General features: G+C 44.6%; 2 protein-coding genes across 2 annotated transcripts; both read right to left on the bottom strand.

Annotated features, from left to right (window-relative positions):
- Positions 1 to 14,379: 14,379 nt before the first annotated feature.
- Positions 14,380 to 14,883, bottom strand: T265_02161 (hypothetical protein; the record flags this gene model as incomplete). The annotated part of the gene is made up of 1 exon (XM_009166335.1): positions 14,380 to 14,883. The coding sequence occupies one exon, from the start codon at positions 14,881 to 14,883 to the stop codon at positions 14,380 to 14,382; it is 504 nt and encodes a 167-aa protein (XP_009164599.1).
- Positions 14,884 to 17,281: 2,398 nt separating this feature from the next.
- Positions 17,282 to 22,985, bottom strand: T265_02160 (hypothetical protein; the record flags this gene model as incomplete). Its single annotated transcript, XM_009166334.1, has 3 exons — positions 17,282 to 17,635; positions 22,654 to 22,799; positions 22,841 to 22,985. 3 exons carry the CDS (start codon positions 22,901 to 22,903, stop codon positions 17,413 to 17,415), a joined length of 432 nt encoding a protein of 143 aa, XP_009164598.1.
- Between the last annotated feature and the right edge of the window lie 1,593 nt (positions 22,986 to 24,578).

Below are 24,578 nucleotides of genomic sequence, written 5' to 3'. Positions count from 1 at the left end.
CGATTCTGCGTCGTGCTAAACTCTTTAATTTGAACTCATGTCGCGACGACGAAGTATAAAGAAAAAACATCCATTTGTGTTTCCAGACCAGAAAACCACATCAATTATTAATTGAGTCAAGGACACTAGCAAGTTTGAATATCTACCACGACCAGCTCTGGTGCTGAATTGAATCGATGGAGCTTAGGTGACGGAATCAAATGCTTGTCATCTTGAAACATAGTTTGCCAAGATTATCTTTCATGTGCCCTGGTTCATCGATGGCCATACAGCTAGCAAACTCAACCCTCATCGGCTCACTTCCGCAGCAGTCGGGACACCCACATGCACAGTGACGTAAAACGGTTTTCATACTTAATATTATAAGTGCACTTTGTTTCTGTACTTTGTTTCCCACCGTATCGATTCACTATCTAACTGGAAAATCACTTTAGGACGTAATGTGCAATTGAGCGGTACATCCACAGAGCCTCGGGTTGTCTGGAATGCAGGCACTAATCGAAGCGTATGATGAACACATTGTGGCATGCCTCAGGGCGCATAGCTCAGAACCTTTTTGTGTGGCCAAGTCGCAAACGAACTCCAGTGAAGAAGTTCAAAAAAGTGAACGATTATATATATATATATATATATACTTACNAAAGTGCGATTATATATATATATATATATATATATACTTACAACCTTCAGTAGGACCAGGTAAAGCCATTCTCAAGTGTCCTTCAAGGATGAACAGCTTGCGTGTCTCATTTGGATCTTTATCACAAATATAAATCTTTACTATACTCAGTGATACGCAGAAAGGTGGCTAAGTATACTTTTATCTTAGGACATCTAGGGGTAACAGCTATTCGCTAACGGGCACCCGGTAGGGAGATAACCCCTTCCTACCAACGTGTCGTTGTTAGCTTTTCACTCGCTGGATTCAGCAAAACCACCACCCAAAATAGGAGGTAACTTTGAATGCTGGCGCCATTTTACGAGGACACTTTGTACATGAATGTCAGTTTCACCCGAGAGCGAATGTCTCGAAATTGAGCTCATTCACATTTGGACTGAACGCTGCTTACTTTATAGCAGCTGGACACGGCTGTTTACTGACCCAAACAGATGCTTAGGTTGTGGATAAACCGTATTGAGCAGACAGTATCTGAGGCCGCACCTGCCGTCAACAGTGTTTTTATGAGTCGGGCAGATGTGTATCAGACGAGAATTTCCCATAGACCACTTAGGCGTACCAGATGTCTTAAAGCCATTTGGGCGGGTGGATGGGTTAGAGGTTGCAGCTATGGCTATTCAATCTTCTACCGGTCGTTGCTACCCGGTGAGCATGTGGATGGAGGTGATGTGACTTGGCAACCGACCGCGTTTGCAGATGTGACACCTGCTGGCCATGCACAGCAAACAGGGTGCTAAAGAAGGTGATGTACACATGGGGTAGATAACCAGCCATCTGCGCCTCTCTGCCATAAATAGAGTAAACCTAAATGTGTAGTTTCTCTCTCTTATACATCGGAGATCTTGCTTAAGTGGATAAAATGCACACCAAGAATAGTTGTATTCAACCTAACCTAAGCCTAGGGTGCCTGTGATGGACAGCTAAGATTTTCGCTGTTTTCAACACAAGTGCATCACTGTCAGGTTGTTCACAACATCTTGATAGTGTTTTTTGAGACCTACCAGGGATTCTTGACTGTCGATCAAGTCTTTCCGGTATATCTCAACCCACGAATATGTCTGACCATGGACAGATCTAGGTGCATTCATCGTATGTGAAAGAAACCCGTTGTTTCGACTAGATGAAACCTAAAAACGATAAGACTTCGGTAGCTAATCTATATTAGCCTCTACTTCTAGGACAAGAAGTACTCGAAGTAAACGGTCTTAGTTGGAAATGGGATAAGTTATGCGACCTTCGGAGGGGAAAAGAGGAAAACCTAGATTTCCTACTATGACACAATGAACCATACTGATGAGGAAAGTAACACTGCAACAATCTATTACAGACCTCCAATACAAGTCACCTATTTGGCCTTTGGTTTGTTCACTGAGCTGAGAAATTTGTCTGCAAGCATCTCACCAACAGTCGGGATGATATCATCGATGCGTTGTGGGTGGAAGTGCATGTCCTTTGCGCGTGCATAATGTGCACTCCATCAGGTCGGCCTTGAACAATCATCAATCGTTTGGTTGGATATTCCTGTTGGCCTGCCGGTTCAATTATCTTCTCATTGATGAGGGTCCAGGCAGCCCTTGGACTCGACCTCTTAAGTCCTCCCACATTCACCTATGTTCGTTCGCTTCCACAGCGAATTCGGATATGTTTTTGTTGACTTACGGCAGAATTATCTGTTCGATCGACTGACCCTAATGTTCCTGTTGTTGCCAGAGTGCTTTTTTCTACAAGCTTCTTCTGATAAAGTTCCTAAGATGTCCATTACTTTGAAATGTTCTCTTTTCCGTCCTAGTTCCGCTGTACTACAATACGTTTCCGCTCTTCTGAACAGAGTTTGAATTCCACTTCCCTTGTGGTTCATAGCGTGGCGGCTTGGGATTAGGTCGATGTGTCTTCTTCCGATATACACACGTTAGAAGACTTCTCTCCGAGTTTCTGTTCACCCAAAATCTCTTTGAATTTCAGTTTTAAATTTGATGCCTTTGCCCGTCATGCGGAGCAGTTTATGCTCATGCTCGACCGCATCTAGCCTCAAAATAACAAAAGTGTCATCCATTTAACGTGCCTAAAACCCCGACTTGATGACTGGTAGTATTCTACATTACGGCGATACATGAAGAACCGAAGTTTCTGGATCAGACACTTCTTACCGGCTCTATCAGATCCGGTAGAGTATTGCAATTGTGTAAACAAAAAAGTGCTTATCGTTTGGAATCTGGTGTCCTGAAGACTTTCAGCGTTTTTTTTCAATGATACCGCTGTGATCTTGACAGTGGTGGCTGTTTAAATGCCCACGTCTGTATCGGACCGAACTGAAAAGGAGTCCTGTGTACAGTTACAATAGGTGGTCGAAAAGGCTTCAAGATGAGACTTCTTGATACTAATGGGCTAGTGGAGCACTCGAGCCCGTGGACGAGGTGACAACACGCGGGAATATGAAAACGGTAAGAGGCTGGAGAACTTTGCCTCCCTTAATCAGCTACTTTCCGGTACTTCGGAAAGCAAATACAGCATTTCATACCGACAGTAATGGGAGTATGAACCAATGAGTGAAAGCTTCAAACAACAGTTGAAAGGCTGGTCCAATATGGCTACGGGCCACATGGGGAAGCTTGGTTTCCATGTGGTCTACGGCGTCCACCATTAAAGCCGACATTGGATCGCGACTGTTATGGATCTAGCAGCCGATCTCCGCGCTTGGACAGTGAGTATCCTAGACATTTCTGAGGGTGGCTAATCCTGTCTCAGGAGATAGTTGTCCGGACTTATAAAGTAAACGGTGGGTGGCCTCTAGAGAAAACGAACCGCTGCGTTGTCAATCAGCGTAGACAAATCAAATAAGTATTTTATGGAATGGAGCCTCTGAGTTGGACACAGGGTGGAGGGCGCCCTTGGGACAAACGGATCATGCATTTTTGGTGCCATGTGAGGACAGTTAGAGGAAATAAGGGCCAGCTGGAATATGATGTGCTATATTTAATAAGGCCACCTCGAGTAGGTGATAATGTCTTTAGTTTTGCCATAACCAAAGTTGTATGAGGTGATATTTCCCACTGCGCAACGCTGTACAGATGACAGACGATACCGTTTGTTTGCAGTTGCCACATTTTATCGGTAGTAATGGGCCAGCATATAAGCAATCCTAATGCGAGAGAACCAGTACTTTGCCGTGGTCTTCTGCTCTTGGTTCACTCACTGTTGTTAGGCGAATCCGGAAATCTCCGGCTAGTGGAGATGAGCATCCGTAAAATATACAAAGGGATACACGTGAATTACACCTTGTTCCATATAATTCCACCGGATCTTTTCCAGGTAAGCCCTACCAACAAAATTAACCCCCGCCACTCAACAAAGATTAGAAAAAAGAGGATATGAAATTTGTGCTTTCAGTTTTTACTGAAAAGGGTGAAATCGGGACATGTCATTAATAATTTGCTTGAAAAGGTCCATTTTTCGATACCTTTGCCTCCAAACGAACTCACACAAGTAGCGTTTATTCTGCATCTTGTAGGCATGCCAGAGAGATTCGATGGTTTGTGTGTGAGCTCCAGTCGTTGGATCCACAAATATTTCGATATCGGAGATGATAATTGAGCCGGGAGTGATGCACGCCTGGATTGAGTCTATCAAAGTAACCGCATTTCGATCTGGTATTGCATACATGAACACCTCTGTAGTTTCCCGGCAGACCCCTCCGAAAATCCACTGCTGGGGAAGGACTCGCCCTGTGTGGTTTCTACGGCAAGATATTAGCGTTCCATCGATCTCGACGTGTGAACCTGGGTCGCCGATAACTGTTGGAGTCTGCAAAAGCCGCCAGGCACAGACTTCGCGGAGAGAGTTCTTCCAGTTAACAGCGGTCGTGTGGTTCATAGATAATTCCTCTGGTCAGAATTTGGTTTTTGCCAAATTTTTGGACCAGCAAGAACTGAATAGTATTGCTGCCCTGAACTCCATCCTAGACCGCTCCAAACAGGTTCCCTTTCGAAAACCGATTTCTTACCGACACCGTTGGGCATTACACCTTCAACTGTCAGAAACAGTTGAAAGTGACATTTGGTGGCCATTGTTGCATAAACTTTGCTGATGGATCACTCCGTGGCTTTGAAAAAAAACGGATTGCCGTCTCCTTGTCATGAACGAGGGTTGAATGCGTCAAGAAAGTTCGTTGAATTTTCACATCCGAACAGAGAGTATTTTTGCACAAAATGAGCCTAGATGCGGATAAGGAATAGTTTTCATCTAAAACAGGTCAAGGTTGTGTGCGTACATTAAATTGGAGCTGACAAAAAGTGGCGGAGCTTAACTTTTCACACATGCACTTTTTGCATTAATGGCGGGGCTTATCTGGAAAAGATCCATTTCACCATCATCGGCTTTCTCCAGAATCCGGTGCAAATTGGGCTCTTTTTCAAATAGATCCCACAGCAAAAAGCATTTCTTTTTCAGGTTACAAACACAACAGCAGCTACTCGCTTGCAAAATTTAGTACGAATCAGATCAGTTCTACATGAAACACCAAACTTTCGTAGACGGCCTGTCGCTTCGAGTGAAGGAGACCATGCTGGTGCCAACCTCTTTAGTTTGTGGTCATATTGTGTTCCCCAATACACTGAAGTATGTGGATGTGGTCTTCCACACGGACTAATTAAAATTAGGCACTCAGATGGTCGAGTTGCCATGTCACACTTGACCAGTGTGTTTCACATACATTGGATCATCATGTGCGTGTGTGGGCTAGCCCGTGCTAACCGAGTCAAGTTCGAATGGCAGCCGAAAGGCTTGGAGTGCGCACAGGTGAATGAACAAGTCACTTGGGGAGAAGGGGGTAAGGGACGGAATGTATCAGGTTACAGTGCAACGACTGTAACCTGACCACATGCACATGATTCAACGCCTACTTGAAGCTGAGCGAGTTGTGAGTGTTCTTTACGCCACCGACAACAATCAGTTGTTGACACATGGCAGAGGGTTTGCGATATAGTTACTCTTCAGAAGTGCGACTTTTTTGCCATCCACAGTTTATGACAGCAAGCGCATTTGTTCGATTGTGAATGTCGTGAGTGAAAAAATAAGCCCGAATCAGCTGACTGTTCACTTTTGAGCGATGTGATCTGTCATGCTGAATCAGATGGCATTAAACAGAGAAGCTTAATTCTGTCACAAACGTTATCTATCCATGCATTCTGTTTGCCTAAATGTGTATACGCTTCAGTGAACGGTGTGGGTCGGTTGGGCGTACGTACCAGCAGAACAGTCAAATGGAAATCCCGCTCGAAGTCTTTGCTAGTTTAGTACTTCATTCCTTCACATTTCCATGGATCTTCTGTACTTCGACCACATGAAGGCCCTCTCTTTTGCCCTTTTGTTAGCGTTCTAAGTTAGCTACATTCATCAAGAACTTCAGTCCCTTTGTTAAAAACCAGACAGCGTATACTCTTTTGGAGCGGCTAAAAAGGCAGTTCTATGGATTTTAATTTCGTCAGCGACCAAATGAAGTGCGCATGTAGTCTGTAGAGAAGACACTTCAGTATGCATGACTGTCTGAAAACAGCCATTTAACGGTTGTGAGGTCAACCAGAACCTCTTCTACGCTGGTGTCCCGTGAGTTAAATTGAGACAGAAGTCAAGTCTACCTTATTAGAAGGTTACTTAGCTTCAGATAATCAATTGTTTCAGAGGGGTTTGGTGCGCATTTTAAGCGGTTAGTTATGGATCCAAACAACGAATTGCCTTTGTCACGTTATTTATGGATTAGCTAACGATTCACTAGTGAAAGACTCCGAAAACCTGAAAAGTTTAGTCTCCAATCGGAATGTGCGGTTACGAGTGAGGGATATAATATTTTACGGGACGTACGCAGTTTTGTACTTACTCTGGAACGACGTCTCGCACACTCTCAGTACACAACAAATTCTGTTCGCTTCAAACATAAGGTAGCAATAAATTCACCGATCAGCAGGTTTGAGTGACGAGTGTTGAATAGTAGTGGAGAAAATTGTGGATAGATTGAACTTCGTACACTTGTATCTACTGTCTCAATATAGTTGCCCGTATTAATAGATTTCAGTTTAATCCCATCAATTTCTAAGTTTGAGTTGCGCTGTAGAGCCCTAAAGGCCAGAAAACCGAACATTTAATTGCATTGGAATGCAACAGAGACCGTTGTGTTCATAGTGAGTTACTTTCAAAGGGCGAAAGAGCGTAATTTTAGTGGAAACGACTCCTTCAACAATGAACACCCATGCAGAAACATTACTTCCATACCAACGGATGTCTGCTTACCCAAAATAGTGATAGTAGCTGTCAACAACATTTCATTTGGCGCTTATCAACTGACAGAATTTCAAAAAGTGGCTTTCCAACTCACAGATACCACAAAAGAACCACTCTCCTATTGGGAAAACGTAGTATACTGACGATACGATGGATCTGTTCACATTAATAAAAGTGGCTCCGGCGCAGTATGCGTTCCGTAGTAAACTTCATCTTGATGTCTTATGGTTCCCGAACATTAAGCTACTGAATGTGGCCCAAGCCTGAAACAATCTTTATCAATTTAAGCCTGTATTATCATCCCGTAATTTCACTAGTAAGATAGAAACTCTGGAGCTTTCGTAGAACTTGAGCTGTTTGGATTATGCTGACTTTCTGAATTCGTAGTTACCTTATCATGTATGGCCTACGTTTCGCACAGCCTTCGAAACTAGAGAGATCGACGAGATCATCAAGAGCAGCATGGATTTGAAAAGCTTAATACCTATTTATCATTATTCAGATGGAGGCCTTTAATAGGATGCGCAAGAGGAGGAATGGCGAGAGGCACAAAACGGCTATGCCTCCATCACTCAGCAGTTCTGAAAAGAAACGGGTAGCATCTAAGGCATTGACATCGGCAAGTGAAAGTCTACAGTCCCGTACAAAGACGATCACCTGAACCCTATCCTGGAGAGTGGACAGCACCGACAGCACCAACACGTTTCTTGATCTCCCTCATCCTCTTTTGATATCTCATACTTCACTCACTTCTTGGTTTGCACCACGTTGACTTTGTCCTAGTAAACAACGCTGGTTTCGACGAAAGGCGGGATTAGCGGACACAACACATGACCGCTCCATTGCAGCTTGTGGTGTTGTATACTCCCCATGAATGAGGTACCTGGGTTTACAGAATATTCGTTTCCCTACTCCAACTCGGGGGAATCAATCACTTACCACCTGCAGAGGCCAAATCACGTTTTCGTATAATACAACCCGTATGTAGACTGGCATACACGACCAACGTGGCCCGATTATATACCTGTTTGATGCCAAAAGTGGCTCGGACTAGCAGACACAATCGTAGCCTTTGAGATCTCCATCTATTACCATCAGCATTATTGTCAGAGTTAATTCGACTTTCAAAATACGTTTCAAGCTTTCCCCAACCTTCACTATTTCTCCGGAAACTGCAAGGAATATCTTTCAAAGGCCATGTCCGCCAGCATGATTTGGCGCTTGCAAAAGCTGAAGGATGGAATGACGGTGGCAAAAAACTCATGATATCCTTTCGCTTTTTTGCGCTTTATCAAAATATAGCCTTCGTGTTATAGGCTGACAAGGTTCTTCCTTGAGGCATTTTTAATGCGTGGTTTTAGAGACTCTTGGGCGTCCAATTTATTGCCCCATCGACTACAAAACTGAACAAAACCCGGAGAAGCTGAATAACTCCATAAGATAATACTGTAGCTGATGGCTCTCCATACACTCCAACAAGTCCACAAGTATACTGGAAGAAAGAACACACGATCATAAATTTCAGAGACAGCGGAAGAGGGCGTTTTTAGGTGACATGTTCTTAGTCACTGAAGACCATCCAAATCTTTTCTTCATAAAGGAAACTACTCACAAGGTTGCTGAAAACTCTTCGACAGCCCACGACCGGTTTCGCCCTTCCTGGGGCTCACCAGGTAGGCGCAGTTCCCGAGTTTCCGTCGACCTTATGTTCTACTTGGACCCAAATTGGACTGTTTTCGAGAAATACACTCATTTGCAAATCAATAAGGTTTTCACGGGAGACTCAACTGAATCTCTCGTTTATAATATTCTACAACTGAGTGTGCTGCATACAGGGCGCCTCATGTTTCAGTTGTAGAATATCATAAACGAGAGATTCAGTTGAGTCCTTCGTGAAAACCATCCAAATCGGTTTAAAATGTTCTTCTCTATTTGTAGGACTGTATACACTTGCCACCGAATACAGTGGCTTTTCTGCTACATACTGATAAGTTACTGGGCAAACTCATTAGAATCATTTGTGCAGTGTATATGAAAAAAGGGAGCATAATTCAAAAGATGACCACTGCACGTAAAATGCATGAGCTCATCCAACTGCTCAGTGTCTGGCATTTTGCTATTATAAATTTGCGGAGGCTGGAATTGGATTTCAGGGCCCCTGGACCACTGTTCTTTCCTACCTCACCTTATTTGTCTTCTAATTGTACATCTTGTTGAACTTTCACTCCCATCAACTATGCATATAGCTTGGTCTGTTGCAATGGCTCACCTCCGTTCCCTGCAGTGTCGCTGCGGCCTGCACTCTGGTCTGCTTAGTTCTGGTTCCGGTCTTCCACAATCTACTGATTTGTATTACTGCCGAATAGTCTTTACTCTTCGCTTCCGCGAGCCTGCGTTGCACCTGTTAGTTAATCGAACTAGATTCCTACAAAATGAGGTCAACTAGGTCCATATGGGTACAAATGCCTACACGGACCTACACAGAATTCCTGACCAACAGGGATTTATTACGAAATCTTTTGATAAACTCGTATTACAACAGAGTTGGTTTTAAGAAATTTAACACACTGGTTTCATTTCATTAATTTGATTAACACAGTAAGAAGAGAAAGGCAGTGGGATGTTGACATGACAGTTTTGTCTCTTCAGCTACAGTAGCAGAAATCATCAGTTCTCTATCATAAATCGGAGTAAATAGGAATGAATCATCGACAGCATGACATCAGTGTTCAGCACCGATGTTTCGCTGCCGTATAACCATGATTTATTTGAAAGCCTTATTGTGAAGAAAACAGTAAAGGTGGTGTAGTGTCTCCAACCAGGCACTGAGAATCACGCGTTCCCCATCCTGGAAGGCGAGTAGCACCGACAGCACCCAAGCGTTTCGTGATCCCCTTCATACACCTTTGTCAAGTCAAGGGTTGGCCACCTCTCTGTTTACGCCACTCTAGATTGGGCATGGAAATCAGCGCACTCCTCGGTAAACGATGGTTCGGCATACGCAACACATGTCCCCACCAACGCACCTTCCTGTGCTGGATACATTCTTCAACGGAAGTACCCGTTGCACAACCGAAAACGCGCTTTCTAACTGCCTCGTTAGGGATTCGCCGACACCAACCCACACGAGCTGTTTCTGAGACAACGGTTGTCGACCTCGAAACACTCATTTGGGCAATCTGGATAGAAAATGACTACAGGATCGCCACTGACATCGCTTAGAAGACATATCTTGCAGCGTCTCCAACCAAACGCAGTCCCCAATATGGAAGGCGAGTAGCACCGACAGCACCTGAACATTTGGTGATTTCTTTCGTACCTCTCTGCCAGGTCAAGGGTTGAGCACCTCTCTGCTTCCGCCACTCTGAGTTGGGCATGGAAAACGGCACTCTCTTCGGCAAACGATGGCTAGGCATACGCAACACACGTCCCAATCAACGCAGCTTCTGGTGCTGGACACATTTTTCAATGGAAGCATCCGTTGCACAACCGAAAATTCGCTTTCTAACTGCCTCGTTACGGATACGCCGACACCTACCCACGCGAGCATTAGTTCTGAGACTACGATTGTGGAACGCCTGAAGGCGTCTCAGTTCCGCTGCCCGGACAGGCCAAGTCTCACAGCCACACAACCTCCTGGGCAGGTAATAGGAATGAAACAGCGGAACGGAGCAAGCCGAGTCGAGGGTGCCAGTCAGATTAGATTTTTAAGTCCAAGACAAACTGGTAGCTTGTCTCAAATTCTTTTGTGCACTAAGGATAGGTCAGTACTAAGTAAGCAACATGGCCCCACTGAAGACCAAGTTTCCCAGTGGACGTTGAAGAGTAACATTCCGAAAGCTGTATTGAGATCAACTCTGTGAGCAGTGGATGGGACAAGTTCATTGCTTAATGGAGCAAGTTTTCAATTCTCTCTTCCCGGGTCAACAGTCGATTGATTGGCCAGCTGACTTAGATACTGAGGCAAAGGCTCTGAGACGCATTCGCGCAAGCTCCTACCTGTCATGCTAATGTATATTTAACCGCAGATGCATGCCAGATGATAGTCAATGTTTGAGACTGAGATTCTGGGTACAATACACAGTGTTTTATTGATACCTATTACTAGTAATTATACGAAATTGGTGGATTTCAGTGTTGCGGGTGAAAAGATAACAAGATGCAAACATACCTATACATCTATCTTCCGGTTGTGTTATCCAACCGCGCAATGTTGATGTATTCTTGAATGGTGACAAAACGCTTGCAAGTCAGTTGCCAAGCTCAGCGCACGTAACAATAACCACCTGATCGACAGCCAATAAACTCACATAATGTCATCCATATCATCTTCTCGTCCACGCTATGGCGTCTGACGTTTCTACAGTGGTTGTCTAAGTAGGCAAAATCCAAGTCGATGATTCAGTACAAGGGCATCTATCCCAGTGTTGAATTCCATTCACGCATAGTGTCTAGATTCATATCAGGTTTCACAGTGTATCAGACCTATGTTGCCATCACCATTATCTTATTCCCAAAGGAACTCTTTGAATTCAAGATCCCGTTCGCAATCTTTCGGTGCAGTTCCGTCAAAGTCAACCACATGTCTTCCGGCCGCTTTGTCACCATCCAGGTCGTCCATTTAACATGATCACTTTTTGGTTCCCCCCGGGTACCAAATCGATTTGCGAGAATTCAGCTGGGCAAAAAAACGATTCAAAGGACATCATGATGAAAACCACAACACTGATTGGTATCTGTACACGCACGTGCATAGACCCTCCCTATACAGTACATCAGACCTTCCTGTCAACCCGCCTCTTCACGAAGAAGTGGGCTTTTAAGTTGCGAATGCGGGTAGCGTTATTGCGCCCACAGTGTGCAGGCATCGTCTGCTCTGACCATGATTTCCGGCCCACTGAGCAGTCTACACGAGACAGGCAGGCACTTTCGCATCCAATTCGTGGGAGAAGATGGCGAACCGAGCCTGAGTGCTAGTCGGATTGGATAAGTGAGAGCGAACGCATGCTTGGCCACGAGAGTAGAGTTCCGGCTCAAGCGTCAGAACAAAAACATTCAACTAACGACCCGCATCCGGTGGTAGGTAACAATGTGTGAATTGTTGCTGGTAGTGGGAAAAACCACGATGCCGGTTACCTTCCTCCAGTGCTTGTAAATGCGGGCTGACCGAGGGAATAAAGGAAGCAGCCTTCTGGTTCCATGCTTATTTGGAACGCTAAGCAATATCACACAATAGCGAAATTTCCAAATAGACGACAATCCATAGGAAGTAATGAAACTCAAATGCTTGTCCGAAGTAGCTGCGGTGCCGAGAAGCTACTCACCTCACAGACATCGGCTTGAACACAGAATCCCGATAACCGAAATGGGGAATCGACGCCTGTTTATTTCAAATTCTAACTAGTATGATTGCGTGCTATCTTACATAACTTTTTTGTTCGCAGCGCTTCACGCGACACATTCGTGACTTATTTGACCTTGACTGCCTGTACCCTCTGGTTCGAATTGAAACAATCCATGTGCGGCACACACTGCAAACGTACCTGCATGTAGGAAAACCGAACAAAGTTCACACACCAAACAATACGTACGTTACCCGACTCGGTGTCTAGCCGCGCACGAATTACGGCACGCAATCAGGAAATAGGTGTAGCTGCAACAACGGCGAAAGAAACACGAAGCCTGCGTCCGGACGGACAGCAGAAGCTATCAACTTGTGCCCTCAATACGATAAGTTCCTACTCATAAGGTTGCTGAAAATTCTTCGACAGCTTAGAAACATCATAAACGAGAGATTCGGCTGGGTCTCTCGCAAAACCAAATTTATTTACAAATGAGAATATTACGCCAAGTCCATCTTTTGTATATTGAGATCATTTAAGTTAACAAGAACAGTCTCAGTACTCATCGCTTTATGTTTATTTGGCCAATTTTTTGGCCACATTAGAGAATTAACCAGATCACCGCGCATTTCAGGTTCAACAAACCCATCGAGTTAACGGGTATAGCATTCCTCGGGAGTTAAACATCACCATACAGCTAAAAGCAACTACATAGTAGCATATGAGCATTTTGATAATCCAATTTGAAATACAGCTCTGAGTTTGAATCACTACGTAAGGCTTTGGTGGACTGGTTACGCTAGATACCACCCGGAAGATGCATCATTGTCCACAAGCTTCAAATCCTTTGCTGTAGACAGTGAAGCTTAAAAAAGGTGGCATGAGCAAGTGGTTCGCAATCAACACTGCCATAGAGTCCACGAAGGCATTCTTTGTCGACAGCTTGCAACAGCTCCGTTTTTCAATGACGGTCTTTCTTGGGAGTGGATCAACGCCAACCTTTAACGAGTGAATCAGGAAAACTAGCCTTGCTACCTAGACGAACGCACTACTCATACGACTGCTGAAAATTCTTCGACAACCCACGAACAGATTCCGCTTCATGAGAATCATCAAGTAGGCGCCGTCCCCGAGTTTCTGACAAACCTACGTTCTACTCGAACCCCAATTTTACGAAATTAGCAAAATACGCTCAACTGAGTGCAAGCTGAATCTCTCGTCTACAATATTCTTCAACTGGATGTGGTGCACAGGCCTGCTTCATGTTTTCAGATGTAGTACACTCTCTGGACGGAACTTACTACTCTTAAGGTTGATGTCGAGAAGCTTTCAGCAACTACATATGAATTCTTCGACATCAACCTTATGAGTATGGCGTTCCGTCTGGTGTGCTGCGATATCTCGAACACCAACTGAAACATGAGGCGACCTTATGCAGCACGTTCATTTGAAGGACATTACAGACGGAAGATTCAACTGGATTCATTTAGGCCTCTCGCAAAAACCAAATTAGTAACCTTGCTACCTTTTGTTTACACAACCATCTTCTCGGTTTGTGAAATTATCAATCCCTAGATTGTTCCAAAGTACAGGACTAATTAGTTCACTCACCCTCTTATGAAGCGGGCGGAATCTTTCTATCTGTAGTTTTTACATTTCCGACAATCTGAGAGATCTTCTCACTTTCTTCGTTTGGTTTTGTAACCATGATTCTCAGGGATACACAGGCAACTCAGAATTGAAGATTTCCGGACTCAAAAATAGAGTTGTGCGATTCTGGTGAATCAGTTCTCAGGCATGGACATATACAGTTCGGTTTCAGTTATTAACAATCAACTGGCGGGCTCATTTGCAACCTATCGGTCCTTCTGATTGTGTTTGAGTTTGGTTGACCATCAACAGCAAATGAGGAAGAATCAATAGAATGAGAAGAGTCAACAGAATTCGCAACGGATTGATCTGGAGCCTCAAAATATATGTGATACGTAGGATCCAAGTGAAATGGAAAACTCTCCAGGCTCATTAGAGGCATCATGAGCTGACCCTATTATTTTTATTACAATACCAGTGACTGGCTTTAGACTATTAACTAGGTAAGTGGCTGAGATGACTTGGAATGCCACGAATAGGAGCGCGGATCCCTGACATGCGAGCGGTTGGTCTGACATTAAGCAAAACTACTTCTGAAATCAATGACCGGTGTCGACTTGACTGGACTCTTTTCGTCGGGCGGTCTGAATCAGCGGCCAAAGTGAATGAGTAAATTTGAAGTTCAATATCAGTGGTAAAATATAACTCTGATGCACACACGTTAACCACAGAAGGTACATCTCTCGAGAGGTATTTTATTTCCGGGGGACAACTGTCTGGTTCTTCTTCCTGACGTTCTGCTCGATTCAAATTGCTGCTGTTAAACACGATACTGGAATCTAGTTGAAGTAAAAATTGAGTTCTGTTCATCGGTTTCTGCTTTTCTGGATGTAGTAGCATCTCACAACTGCCCACAGCGAGCTCCAACTGTGGAGCGCTAGTTAAATAGTGACGTGTAGCACGTTCGGCTGCTCGGAAAGCTGCATAGTTGACGTGCATAACTGAAACTGATTTGAGCCACACGGAATCCACTATGATAAGATAATTAGGGTACGCGAGGTTCTTTCTGTAAGAAGCTGGTGTATCTCCATGCGTCATGCCCAGTTTTCGAACCTCCAGTGTCTTGTGCATGGAAATCTGTAGTCGAGAATGAATACTGAACTGTAAGGGCCTATCTCATCAATCCTAATGTATAAGCACATCAAGCATGGTCTCCACACACACCACATTGGGCTACTTATTTTGCAAATAAGACACCTTGTTGGAGTTTGAGATATCCCAACCAATGACCGGAAGGTTAGTGGTTCGAACCCAACTTCAGCACATCGACTGCTCCAGTCTAGGCTTGGACAAACTTGCATTGTCGAAGACCTTGTGATCACTTCGAGTTTAACGATAGCTATGCACAAAAAGGGTGTCACGGCTGGAAGTTTGTTCCCAATACGCACTTACAAGTCGATTATATTTGGTCGTCTCGAGGAGCTTACAGATGAATGTGACCTCTTTACATGGAATTTTCTAGAGGTGTATGAAAGACTGACAGCTAATAACGTCCATAACGTCACATTTCTAACAACAATATATCCGTGAGCACATACCTAATACCCACATACACGTCTTGGAAAGTTTGACTGGAACTGTAGGAACTCGACGAGGAAGGCAACAGAAACAACAGCCTTGAAGTGATGGTATTGATGATCAAACCCGCCTGAGCCTTTCAGTGGAATCGGATGCGATCTCCCACGACGATGGTGTTTGGGGCTCATGTTTCGTAGCTTTTCGACCAAAAAGTGAACTCTGACCACATCCAGTTCGTCTCAATGACTTTCATTTTGCCTTTCAGTGAACCAGATAGTGGGTTTTGCTGCATGTTGCCAGATGACTGCAGTCCTCAAATACAAACACGGCATACTGTACCTTTCTGTCCCGCAAACTGTACTCCCTTCTAAGAAACCTGGGTTCACAAACACCAATTAGTTCCATGCAAAACGGATGCTATTCTACGCCACCGCAACTGATGAGCAGAAAATAGGTTGGTTTCGAGAGAAACAGGTGGCATCAACTGCTAGTGACAACCGATTGCTCTTGAGATCTACATGTGGATGGCTGCGGCTGATCCAAAGTTCTCACAGATTTTTATCGGGCAAATAGAAGGACGTCAAGTCGTTTAGTCACAGCTGGTTCAGTTGTTCACACACATATGCAAACAAATCCCTATGTTGCCTCCCGGCTTGCAAGATACAGATGGGGTATGTGCAATCCAATATTGAGCGGATTCGAACGTGTGATCTTCAAGGCCTTCGCTGTGGCAGGTAGTAGCTGGCTGTGGCGCATTGGCCATGGAGTGGTGCGCGCGAGAGCAGAAAATGCTTAGCATGGTTAGGGCATGCCCATACGTATACCTAGCCAGAGTATACCAAAGAAAGCAGACTTCAACTCTGAATCCTTGTTGGCAAAAGGCTCTAGGGGGACAACCCATGACTTGGCAATGTGAAGCGAAAACGGTTACTCCCAAACTTTGCCGTAGGGCCCTCGCACTTTCCTGGTTGAGGCCCACGTGGTTAGAAACCTACAGGGCATGGCATGAAACCAGTCCCGGTGGTGACCATGAAGATACCTTCTAGTCGGAACACCCGGCTAAATTTTATCTGTCGTTGTATGCTAAGCTCATTTTAGCCGAGGTTCGTAAAGGACGCTGGATCGATCACAATCAACAAGATTCTCATATTCGTTCACTTCGTGGGTATTCCCAGTCGTTTCGTCCCAACCCATTCTTTCCGCTATATATTGTGATGCTCGTCCTCATGCTTGTATAGGGAACAAGAATCAGTATTCGCGGCTGATTTATCGTTGATGATGATGAGTCCGAATGCTGGACAACTTATCAAAATGATGCCACAGATGGGTGTTTAAATGGTTGCTATAGAACGGGATACCAGCTGCCTCCTTGTAGTGACTGACTCCGACGTACATGCACCTGGTAGGCTTCTTCCGATAGCGCTGTTATGTGAGGTATCATCAACTGTAAGAACCGCGTACCTGCTGTACAGTGGTTGTAGCTGCCAGTTTCGCTCTCCGATGGTTTGAAAAGGTAGTGGTTAGTATACATGAAACACTCAACTATTTGTTGAGCGGGATAAGGTAACCAAGATGTACTACTGGTAATCTACAAACTTCATTCCGCTGGCAGGTTGTCTGTCGCATGATTGCTTGGACAGTAGTGGTCTTCCATCCGTTTCAGAAAAAAATGGAGGGTAGGAAAACGGCCTTTGAGGAGGAGCGGTCTGAGTAGGCGAGGATGATAGTGTACGCACCATACGGTCAAAACACACTTAGATCAAAGGTATTCCCAGAAAATGCACAATCTACCATGCACGGAAAACGAAGAAGCCAAAGTAGTTATTGAACTGTCTTTTTTCCTGCAAAATGGACTGTCACTGGAAATAAAAAATCAATAAGAACCATCGTCAAGAAAACGTAAAAAAATATCTAAACACGGGGAGAAAGTTTGGAATCCCGGCAAACCACCTATAGGCTGTTAAGTAAAGCTGACAAATCGGGAAACCTGTAGCGCCGCTTTGGCCTCCGATCAACATACTGCACATCATTTTGAAGCGACACAACAGCATGGCGTTTCCTGCAGCGCCATGAGTGTCGCAACCGTTCCCAGAGTCCGACAGCCATAAGGTCGATGCGTCTGTCGGCTGGTGTGTCTTTGCTCATTCGAGGCTTCCATTCTCTGTAAACAAGGCTAAATGGAAAGGACAGGTGACACAAACAGACCATTAAACATCGGGCAGAGGAATAACCAGAACACCCTATATTTTGAGGAAGTAATTAAATTAGTTTAGCAAGTCCAGCGAGTTTTTAAAGTCAATAATTGCACCAGCCAAGCACCGTGGATAACCAATGGGCCAGCGAGATGTTAAACGAGGCATTGATGAGTGACACCGTCAATACCATTGTCAACGTGTTACGATTCAAGAAATGAAGGACAATTATAAGTATTCCACCCACTTTAAAAGGGATTGAACTGGCTGTCAAGGAGTAGTTTATAGAGAACTGAAATGAGCATGCCTAGAGTTGAGAAGTTCAATCACAACCTCTCAGTTACTCCTGTGGTATGTTTTAAAACAGATGAAATGAGGATGTTTGAGCAAAAAGGCTCAGAAATCATAGAACATCTGAAAAAGCCTGAAAAGTGAGAGGAATGTGTGCATCACTATTGCTTAGTTCCACCAACCTCGAAAGACCCGGGACTTTCTAGTCACAAATGCCCTGCAACTGGACGTTCTGGCCATTTTCCACTTTCCTTGATACATTGATTTCCCGAACTTCACAGGACTTATCACACTTCTGAACTTGTGTACTTGCGCATTCTCATAGCGTTTGTCTTATATCACATCACTTGAGTGTTTGAGCTCAATGCAATTTGCATCTTGATTCTCGCTTATTTGAAGCCGAGTAAAATAGTTCGAGGAACAGAGGTGCTATAGTCAACACAGTGAACTTGAGCTCTAAAAACGGTTCATTTCAGGGTTCAGGAGAACTATAGGGCAGAAGTAGAGAAGTAAACCACTCCTGCTTCATAATTATGACCTATAAAGGACACAACGCAATGTTATTGTAATTATCAGGCTCTACTTGAGAAAGAAAATGCAGGGCGATCCACTCACAGCCAGAATCGTAACAAATTTAGAGTCCATGGGTTGTTTCACCAATATAGACGTGCTACTGAGTGCCAAAAAGTAGTTAAAAGTGATTGAATGAGTGGTAGTCCAGGCAACAGCCACATCATTTATCAGCTTCCGCTGACTTGTGCTTTTATGACAACCTCAACAAAACTTTGTTTGCATGGTTCAAATTCTCTTTCACTAAGAGAGCATGGAAGAAATTTACTTTTCAGCGGTTTTAGGAAAACTGGCGACCTTATTACCTTCACAATTAAGGCTAGCTTGATTAACGACGTTACGGGTGTTTGACAACAATAAATGGTCAGTCATCAGAGTGATGTGAAGAGCTAAATAACTTCAAAAAACTCCCAGCCGAGAAGTTGCCACTCGAGGAGGCAGTAAATACGCCATCACGTTATGTGGTTTCCGTGATAGAAGGACGAGTGGCGCCATAGCCTGTCAAAGTGCTAATTACTCCAGATGATGATCAGCCGATCGTGGTCAAACAGTTAAGTGCTCAAGCTACTAGCAGGAAGGTCACGGATTTGAGCCCCCCCAGAGTTTGTGGGATGAAACAGAAGTACGGTTCTTCTAGACCTTTCAGTGTAGATGGGCTTCACCTAAAAGACGAAATCTCCATTAAAAGTCAGTGAGGCACCAGAGTGGCCGGTTGAAGCACGACGCATTGTCAAATCAGTTGTTAAATCAGTTATTAAATACACTGGACAGTCTTGAAGCGCGCCAGAACCCAACTCGGACACTGGTGTTTTCGCTCCGTAGACCCGAGTGCAAGTTTTTTAAAAATCTGAGTAACACCTTCTGGCTAGAGCTTGTAGGTTATCGGGTAACCGTCAGCTGTTAAAACAGCTCATGGATGTCCCTCTGAATAGATTCATAGGTTTTCTATAGATGAAAATGTCGGTAGCTCAGGTAGCGTAGATAGTGGTCGTAGCTACGCACTACTACGCTCCCAAATAACGCACTGATGATGTCACCTCGATTGGTGATGAAACGTTTGCAATCAAATTGCCCAGCTCAGATTCGTAGGTTGCTCGCAAGTCAATTAAATTGTGTATTGGTGGGAGACGAAGTCCAAGGGTTCAACACAGAATGAATAAACTGATCTGAGTCTTGCTTGGTTCGGACCGCTCGCATTCTTTCTCTTTCACACATTTGTTCTTCTCGCACTCTTCACTCCGATGATGGGGAAGTTGTAGGCCCATTCGTAAGGACTGACAGATCAGTTCGCCGCCCATTACTGTTAGCTGTCGGTTGACTCGGCCGTAGTCATTCTTAAGACCTCGACGTTAAGTTCATCTGGTAGACTTTAGTGTTCGAACTCTAAAACAAGCCAGGCTACAGACCACTCTTGTGTGTACGCAGTACTCGCTTTCTATTGATTTGAGCTATCTCTACGAAACGAGGATTCGAGGCCCAAGTACGGTTGTTGAACTGACCTCCCGTTCGGTTTCTTCTCGCTTCCGGTTACACACATCTGGCGATTCAGAAGCCGCTGCGAAGGGTTGTGTTAGGGCTGGGATTGTTTTAAGCCATCGAGCTTAAGGGTTTCTAGTTGCATGGTTGCCCGTTTAGCAACGCCCGCGATAGTACCCCATAAACGCGCTGATAATCGCTGCCGGTACATCGTATCTGCCTACGTTGCAATTGTGTGCTGACCGCAGACTGTATCTGATTGGGAATAACTTTTAAACAATCGAAGCCGCTTGGCCGAACGCGAGTGAACCTCCAACATGGACAGACCACATCGCCATTAGCTATAGGTGGCGTGGATAAATTACTGATCGTCATTCGTTCTGGAACACCTATGTGAATCCGAATCACGCGCTTCTCAGGGGCGTGCTAGATTCGCACACATCACCTGGCTATTGACGTGGAACAAGTCTAACGGGATCGTCTACCGAAATCCCTTTCAGCCAATGCGTTTTCCGATATTGACTCATACTACAAGGCACTGTCCGTAACCCTGCAAGGTTTTGGCTGCTCCACTTGTTGAATGGCAAAATCAACTACATCTGGGCATTGAGTCTCGAGCAGCACCCTCACATTGTTCGAAGGACTAATCCTCCTAGTCAAGTGTACAACACCACTGGACGAACTATCAAACTTTAGGTGACAAGAAGAATCTGTAATGATCCAGAAAAATGAAGAAGTAGAGAAAGCGAGAAACTCTGGGATTATGTGTAAACTGTTTCAGAGCAAAAGACGCAAAGAGGTCTCTGGTGGGTGAAACAAGTACTGATAACTATGGCTCGTCTATTTCTAGAAAAGGACAGCACCTGAATCGTCGCGTTGAACACTTTCAATAACAATTCAACTGATCACCTGCAGTTGCTCAATCGCCCTCCCAATAAGAGGATTTATACACTACAGTCAACATCAAACGAAAAATTGTCTGAGAATAGCTCTCTTCGTGTGGTTTCCGTCTAGATAGATCCTAGTAGGCGGTCATCGTCAATGCAGCCAATTTCAGCACACGTAATGTCGCACCACACACTCATGCATACCTACATCGTTAGTTCCTGAAAATACAGGGCTAGTCGGACAAACGAGGCACCGGCAATAATTGATCCGATCCTGGAAAATCCTGATGAGCAGTGAATAGCCACGGACGCGCCTCCTGAAACGCATAAGCCGTCGCGCGGTTGCAGTACAATCTCAACGCTGGCAGGGCAACAAGTGACGCCGACGCAAATTCGAATGAAAAAGTGAGAACCAGAGTCAATGAAGCGGAGCGAGCGAAAGAATGACATGCGACACGTGGGCCTGTTCTCGTGTCAACTTATGCTTCATACTTTCACGGATGATGACACACCAACCATTAGGTTTGATACATTGAAAAAGCTTTGGGAGAGTGGAAGATTTGTTCTGACACGACGATGAAATCTGAACAACTGAGCGATTGGAGAGGTCGGGATAGTGAAACTAAAAACTCATACATCAAGTGTACAAAATTTATTCGTACCTCGAATACAAGCATATAGTTAGACTGCCTGCGTTGTGAGCTGCCTTCTGATAAATCATTCTATGCAGGCAAAACAGAATGTTGGGAATGTTAGCTTAAATTTGGTTGCAAAGTTGATCAAGGAGTCATAGGCCACAGACTAAGGACAGATAACCTGCACATGAGGTAGTAAAATGATTAAATATGTATTTTCTATCTACACAGCCATGATTAGGTTGATTTTTCTTAAGTGCGCGGAATTATGTGTGAAGTTTACTTTGAACAGTCAATCGAAAACAAATTTGAATGCGTTATTTCAACTTTTTTTCTAGATAGGGAGGCAAATGTTTAGTTTGGTACTTGTCCGGAAATAGGGTGGAATCACTTGAAGATAGTTCTCCTCAAAAATGCGTTTAGTGAAAGAACTAAATATAGATCGGGGGCGAGATGGACCAAGCGGTTAGAGCGCGAATTTACTGACCGGAAGGTTCGTGGTTCGAACCCGACCTCTGTCTCTCGACTCCCCCTGTCTAGGCTTGGGCGACCTAACAGTATACCAGTCCTTGTGTTTCATTCGTGAGGCATGGCAGCTAGGTACCGAAAGGGTGCTACAGCTGGGCGAGTTTATTTTTTAAGATAATCAAAGCTCTGCACACGAAAACTTTATTCTTGTTGGGGTACCATGATAAATGACTCGGGAATATGGCGACTCCCTCTGGGGTCAAATAGACCCGAAACACCAGGAAAGGTGGCCTAAGGGTCAATTACCCATCGCTCAACAAGTGAACGAACTGCCTGCACATGCACCGCGTACACATCAAGCAACTAGACATCTAAGAGGAACATAGTTTCCAGGGTATCAGTCTTAGTCACGAAGAGCAATAAATGATGATAGTTCAGCTGTAATACCCTTTCGTGTCTAGCTACCATGCCATCTGAAGTATGCACGAGGGCTGAGATACTGTCATCTTGACCTAGCATGGGCAGAAGTAGTCCAGATGCCAAGACTGGGTTCGCACTACGGACTGTTCAGGCTAAGTTCAACCCTTAAACACTGAGGTATCTCCAGCTCGAAGAATCCTACTAGTTTAGGTTGATCTGATTACCGGAGAAGTCTTAGCAAGAGAGACTTACCGTAAGAGCCTCGCGGACGTCCGTAAAAACCCGCGCTGTAGCAGGCTTTGTGCAAACCAAAGTTTGGCTTTGGCTTGTATTACTGGCGAGCCTATCTCCAAGGCAAGCCTCAGCTGCATAAGCGATATCTTGCCAGCCACCTCAGCCTGGAGGCAACGTGACAAAAATAATGACAAAAACAACGTACTGCGCCCGCACAATTGTCTCCAAGCGAGGAAAACCCACCTCCTAGGGTACAGAACCAAACCATGGCTTCATCCAGAATGATATGCTTGGTCAATCGATCTGTCACTATGTTTGTACTAATAAATGTGAAGTAGTTCGTGGAAAACCTACAATAATTTGTGGTGGATATGTCGAAGTATGCCGGAACAAAAGAAGATACAAGGTAATTGTTCGGAGAGTAGAAGGACGCGCCGAAATAACCGTCTGAACCGAAGGAGTTTAAGACTCTCCGATAAGTAGACAAAGGCTTCAACGGACAATGGGATCGAACGCGACCTTTCCGAATTTGGATGCACAATGGGGCTCGTGCAGAGGTAGTTGGGACCATATCCCTCAACCTTTAAGCCAACTCTTTTGATGGGTAGAACCCGACATTTGGAGGTAGGGGTGCACCAAACAACTAGGAGCATCGACACTCAGTTCGGTGGTTGGGGTCACGTCGGAAGTCCAAGGGACGGAAAAATATCCCTTTTCTTGAAAACGATTTCGGCTGAAATGGGAAAAAGTGGAAGACAGGTACACTTGTCCCTTAAAGAACAGAATGAAGGTGGTATTCACAAAAACTGATTGCAAGGCGAAAGGGACATCTAAAACAAACAAATCTGACTTGCTATAATGAGGAACGAGGATTGAAGTAGATTGATGCGAAGTGTCAGGAACCAGAGAATCTAACATTTAGCTCAGCCAGTCTGTTTGCCTTTTGTGGATCAAAGGCAGGTTAGATTCAACCGTCGCAATCTATTCTGCTGAAAAGATGAAAAAATGACCATATATGAGAGTCGATAGTCTGCAATGCACTAACACTGAACGGCCAACCTTCCATAGGAAGTGGATGTATCAATTATCCTGGATAGTGAGCATCAATACAAGGAGCTGGCAAATGCACAGGAACTCAGTCACTAGCTCCTAAAGGATGGTAAACCCCTCGCTCCTCTTGTTACCCTAATGGGCCAGATCCGCCCAATCCAAGTCAGCCATTTTTTCTCATCTGGGCGCTTCCCTCCTCTGCTACAATATTCTCACTCTTGCATGCCCGGAATGCAAATGGTCGAGATAACCACCTGCATTAAACCCTTGATTACCGAATTGTGTTCTTATTTACCCCCAGCGTTTCACGTTGATTTCAAATCCGCTACTCCACGACTGATAGCTGCCATCTGGATGCAACAGTCGGGTTTGTGAGCGAAACTGATGGGAAATTCGTTTTGCAAGTTTCAGCCACGCATGGAATGCTAAAGTGAAGCAACCAGGCAAACAGCAGCGATACCCGTGCTGTGAGTAATCGGAAACACATGACGGTTTTAGGATGAAGCCGTCTCATCCTCTGAGGTAAGACTGTGAAAGAGGTAGAGTGTTTCCTCCAGGTGACTATATTCATGCCCATATTTATGGAAGCAAGGAAACTACGTTCTTCAAAGAAAGAACTAGTTAGCAATGTGGCACACTCCGACCATCCAACGGTTGGCCGTAACCACCTGCGCATTATTCAATACAGTCGAAATACTTTTAAAACCAGTATGTTGCTTCCCGATTTATGGAGTTGCACTATGAGTTAGACAGTCACGCCTTGCATCCTGGGGCTCGGCAAGTCCACCCCACAAAGTCAGGTTATGGAAACCTAGCTAACGACGGAGTCCTCCAAAATAAGCGTATGCTACATCGCTGGTCAGACTGTTGAGTAAGGGGCTAAGGGTAGGCTC

The sequence above is a fragment of the Opisthorchis viverrini genome (assembly GCF_000715545.1).
Source record: "Opisthorchis viverrini unplaced genomic scaffold opera_v5_25, whole genome shotgun sequence".
Classification (NCBI taxonomy): domain Eukaryota; kingdom Metazoa; phylum Platyhelminthes; class Trematoda; order Opisthorchiida; family Opisthorchiidae; genus Opisthorchis; species Opisthorchis viverrini.
Note: the sequence above shows the minus strand (reverse complement) of the source record. Positions and strands in the feature narration are given on the sequence as shown.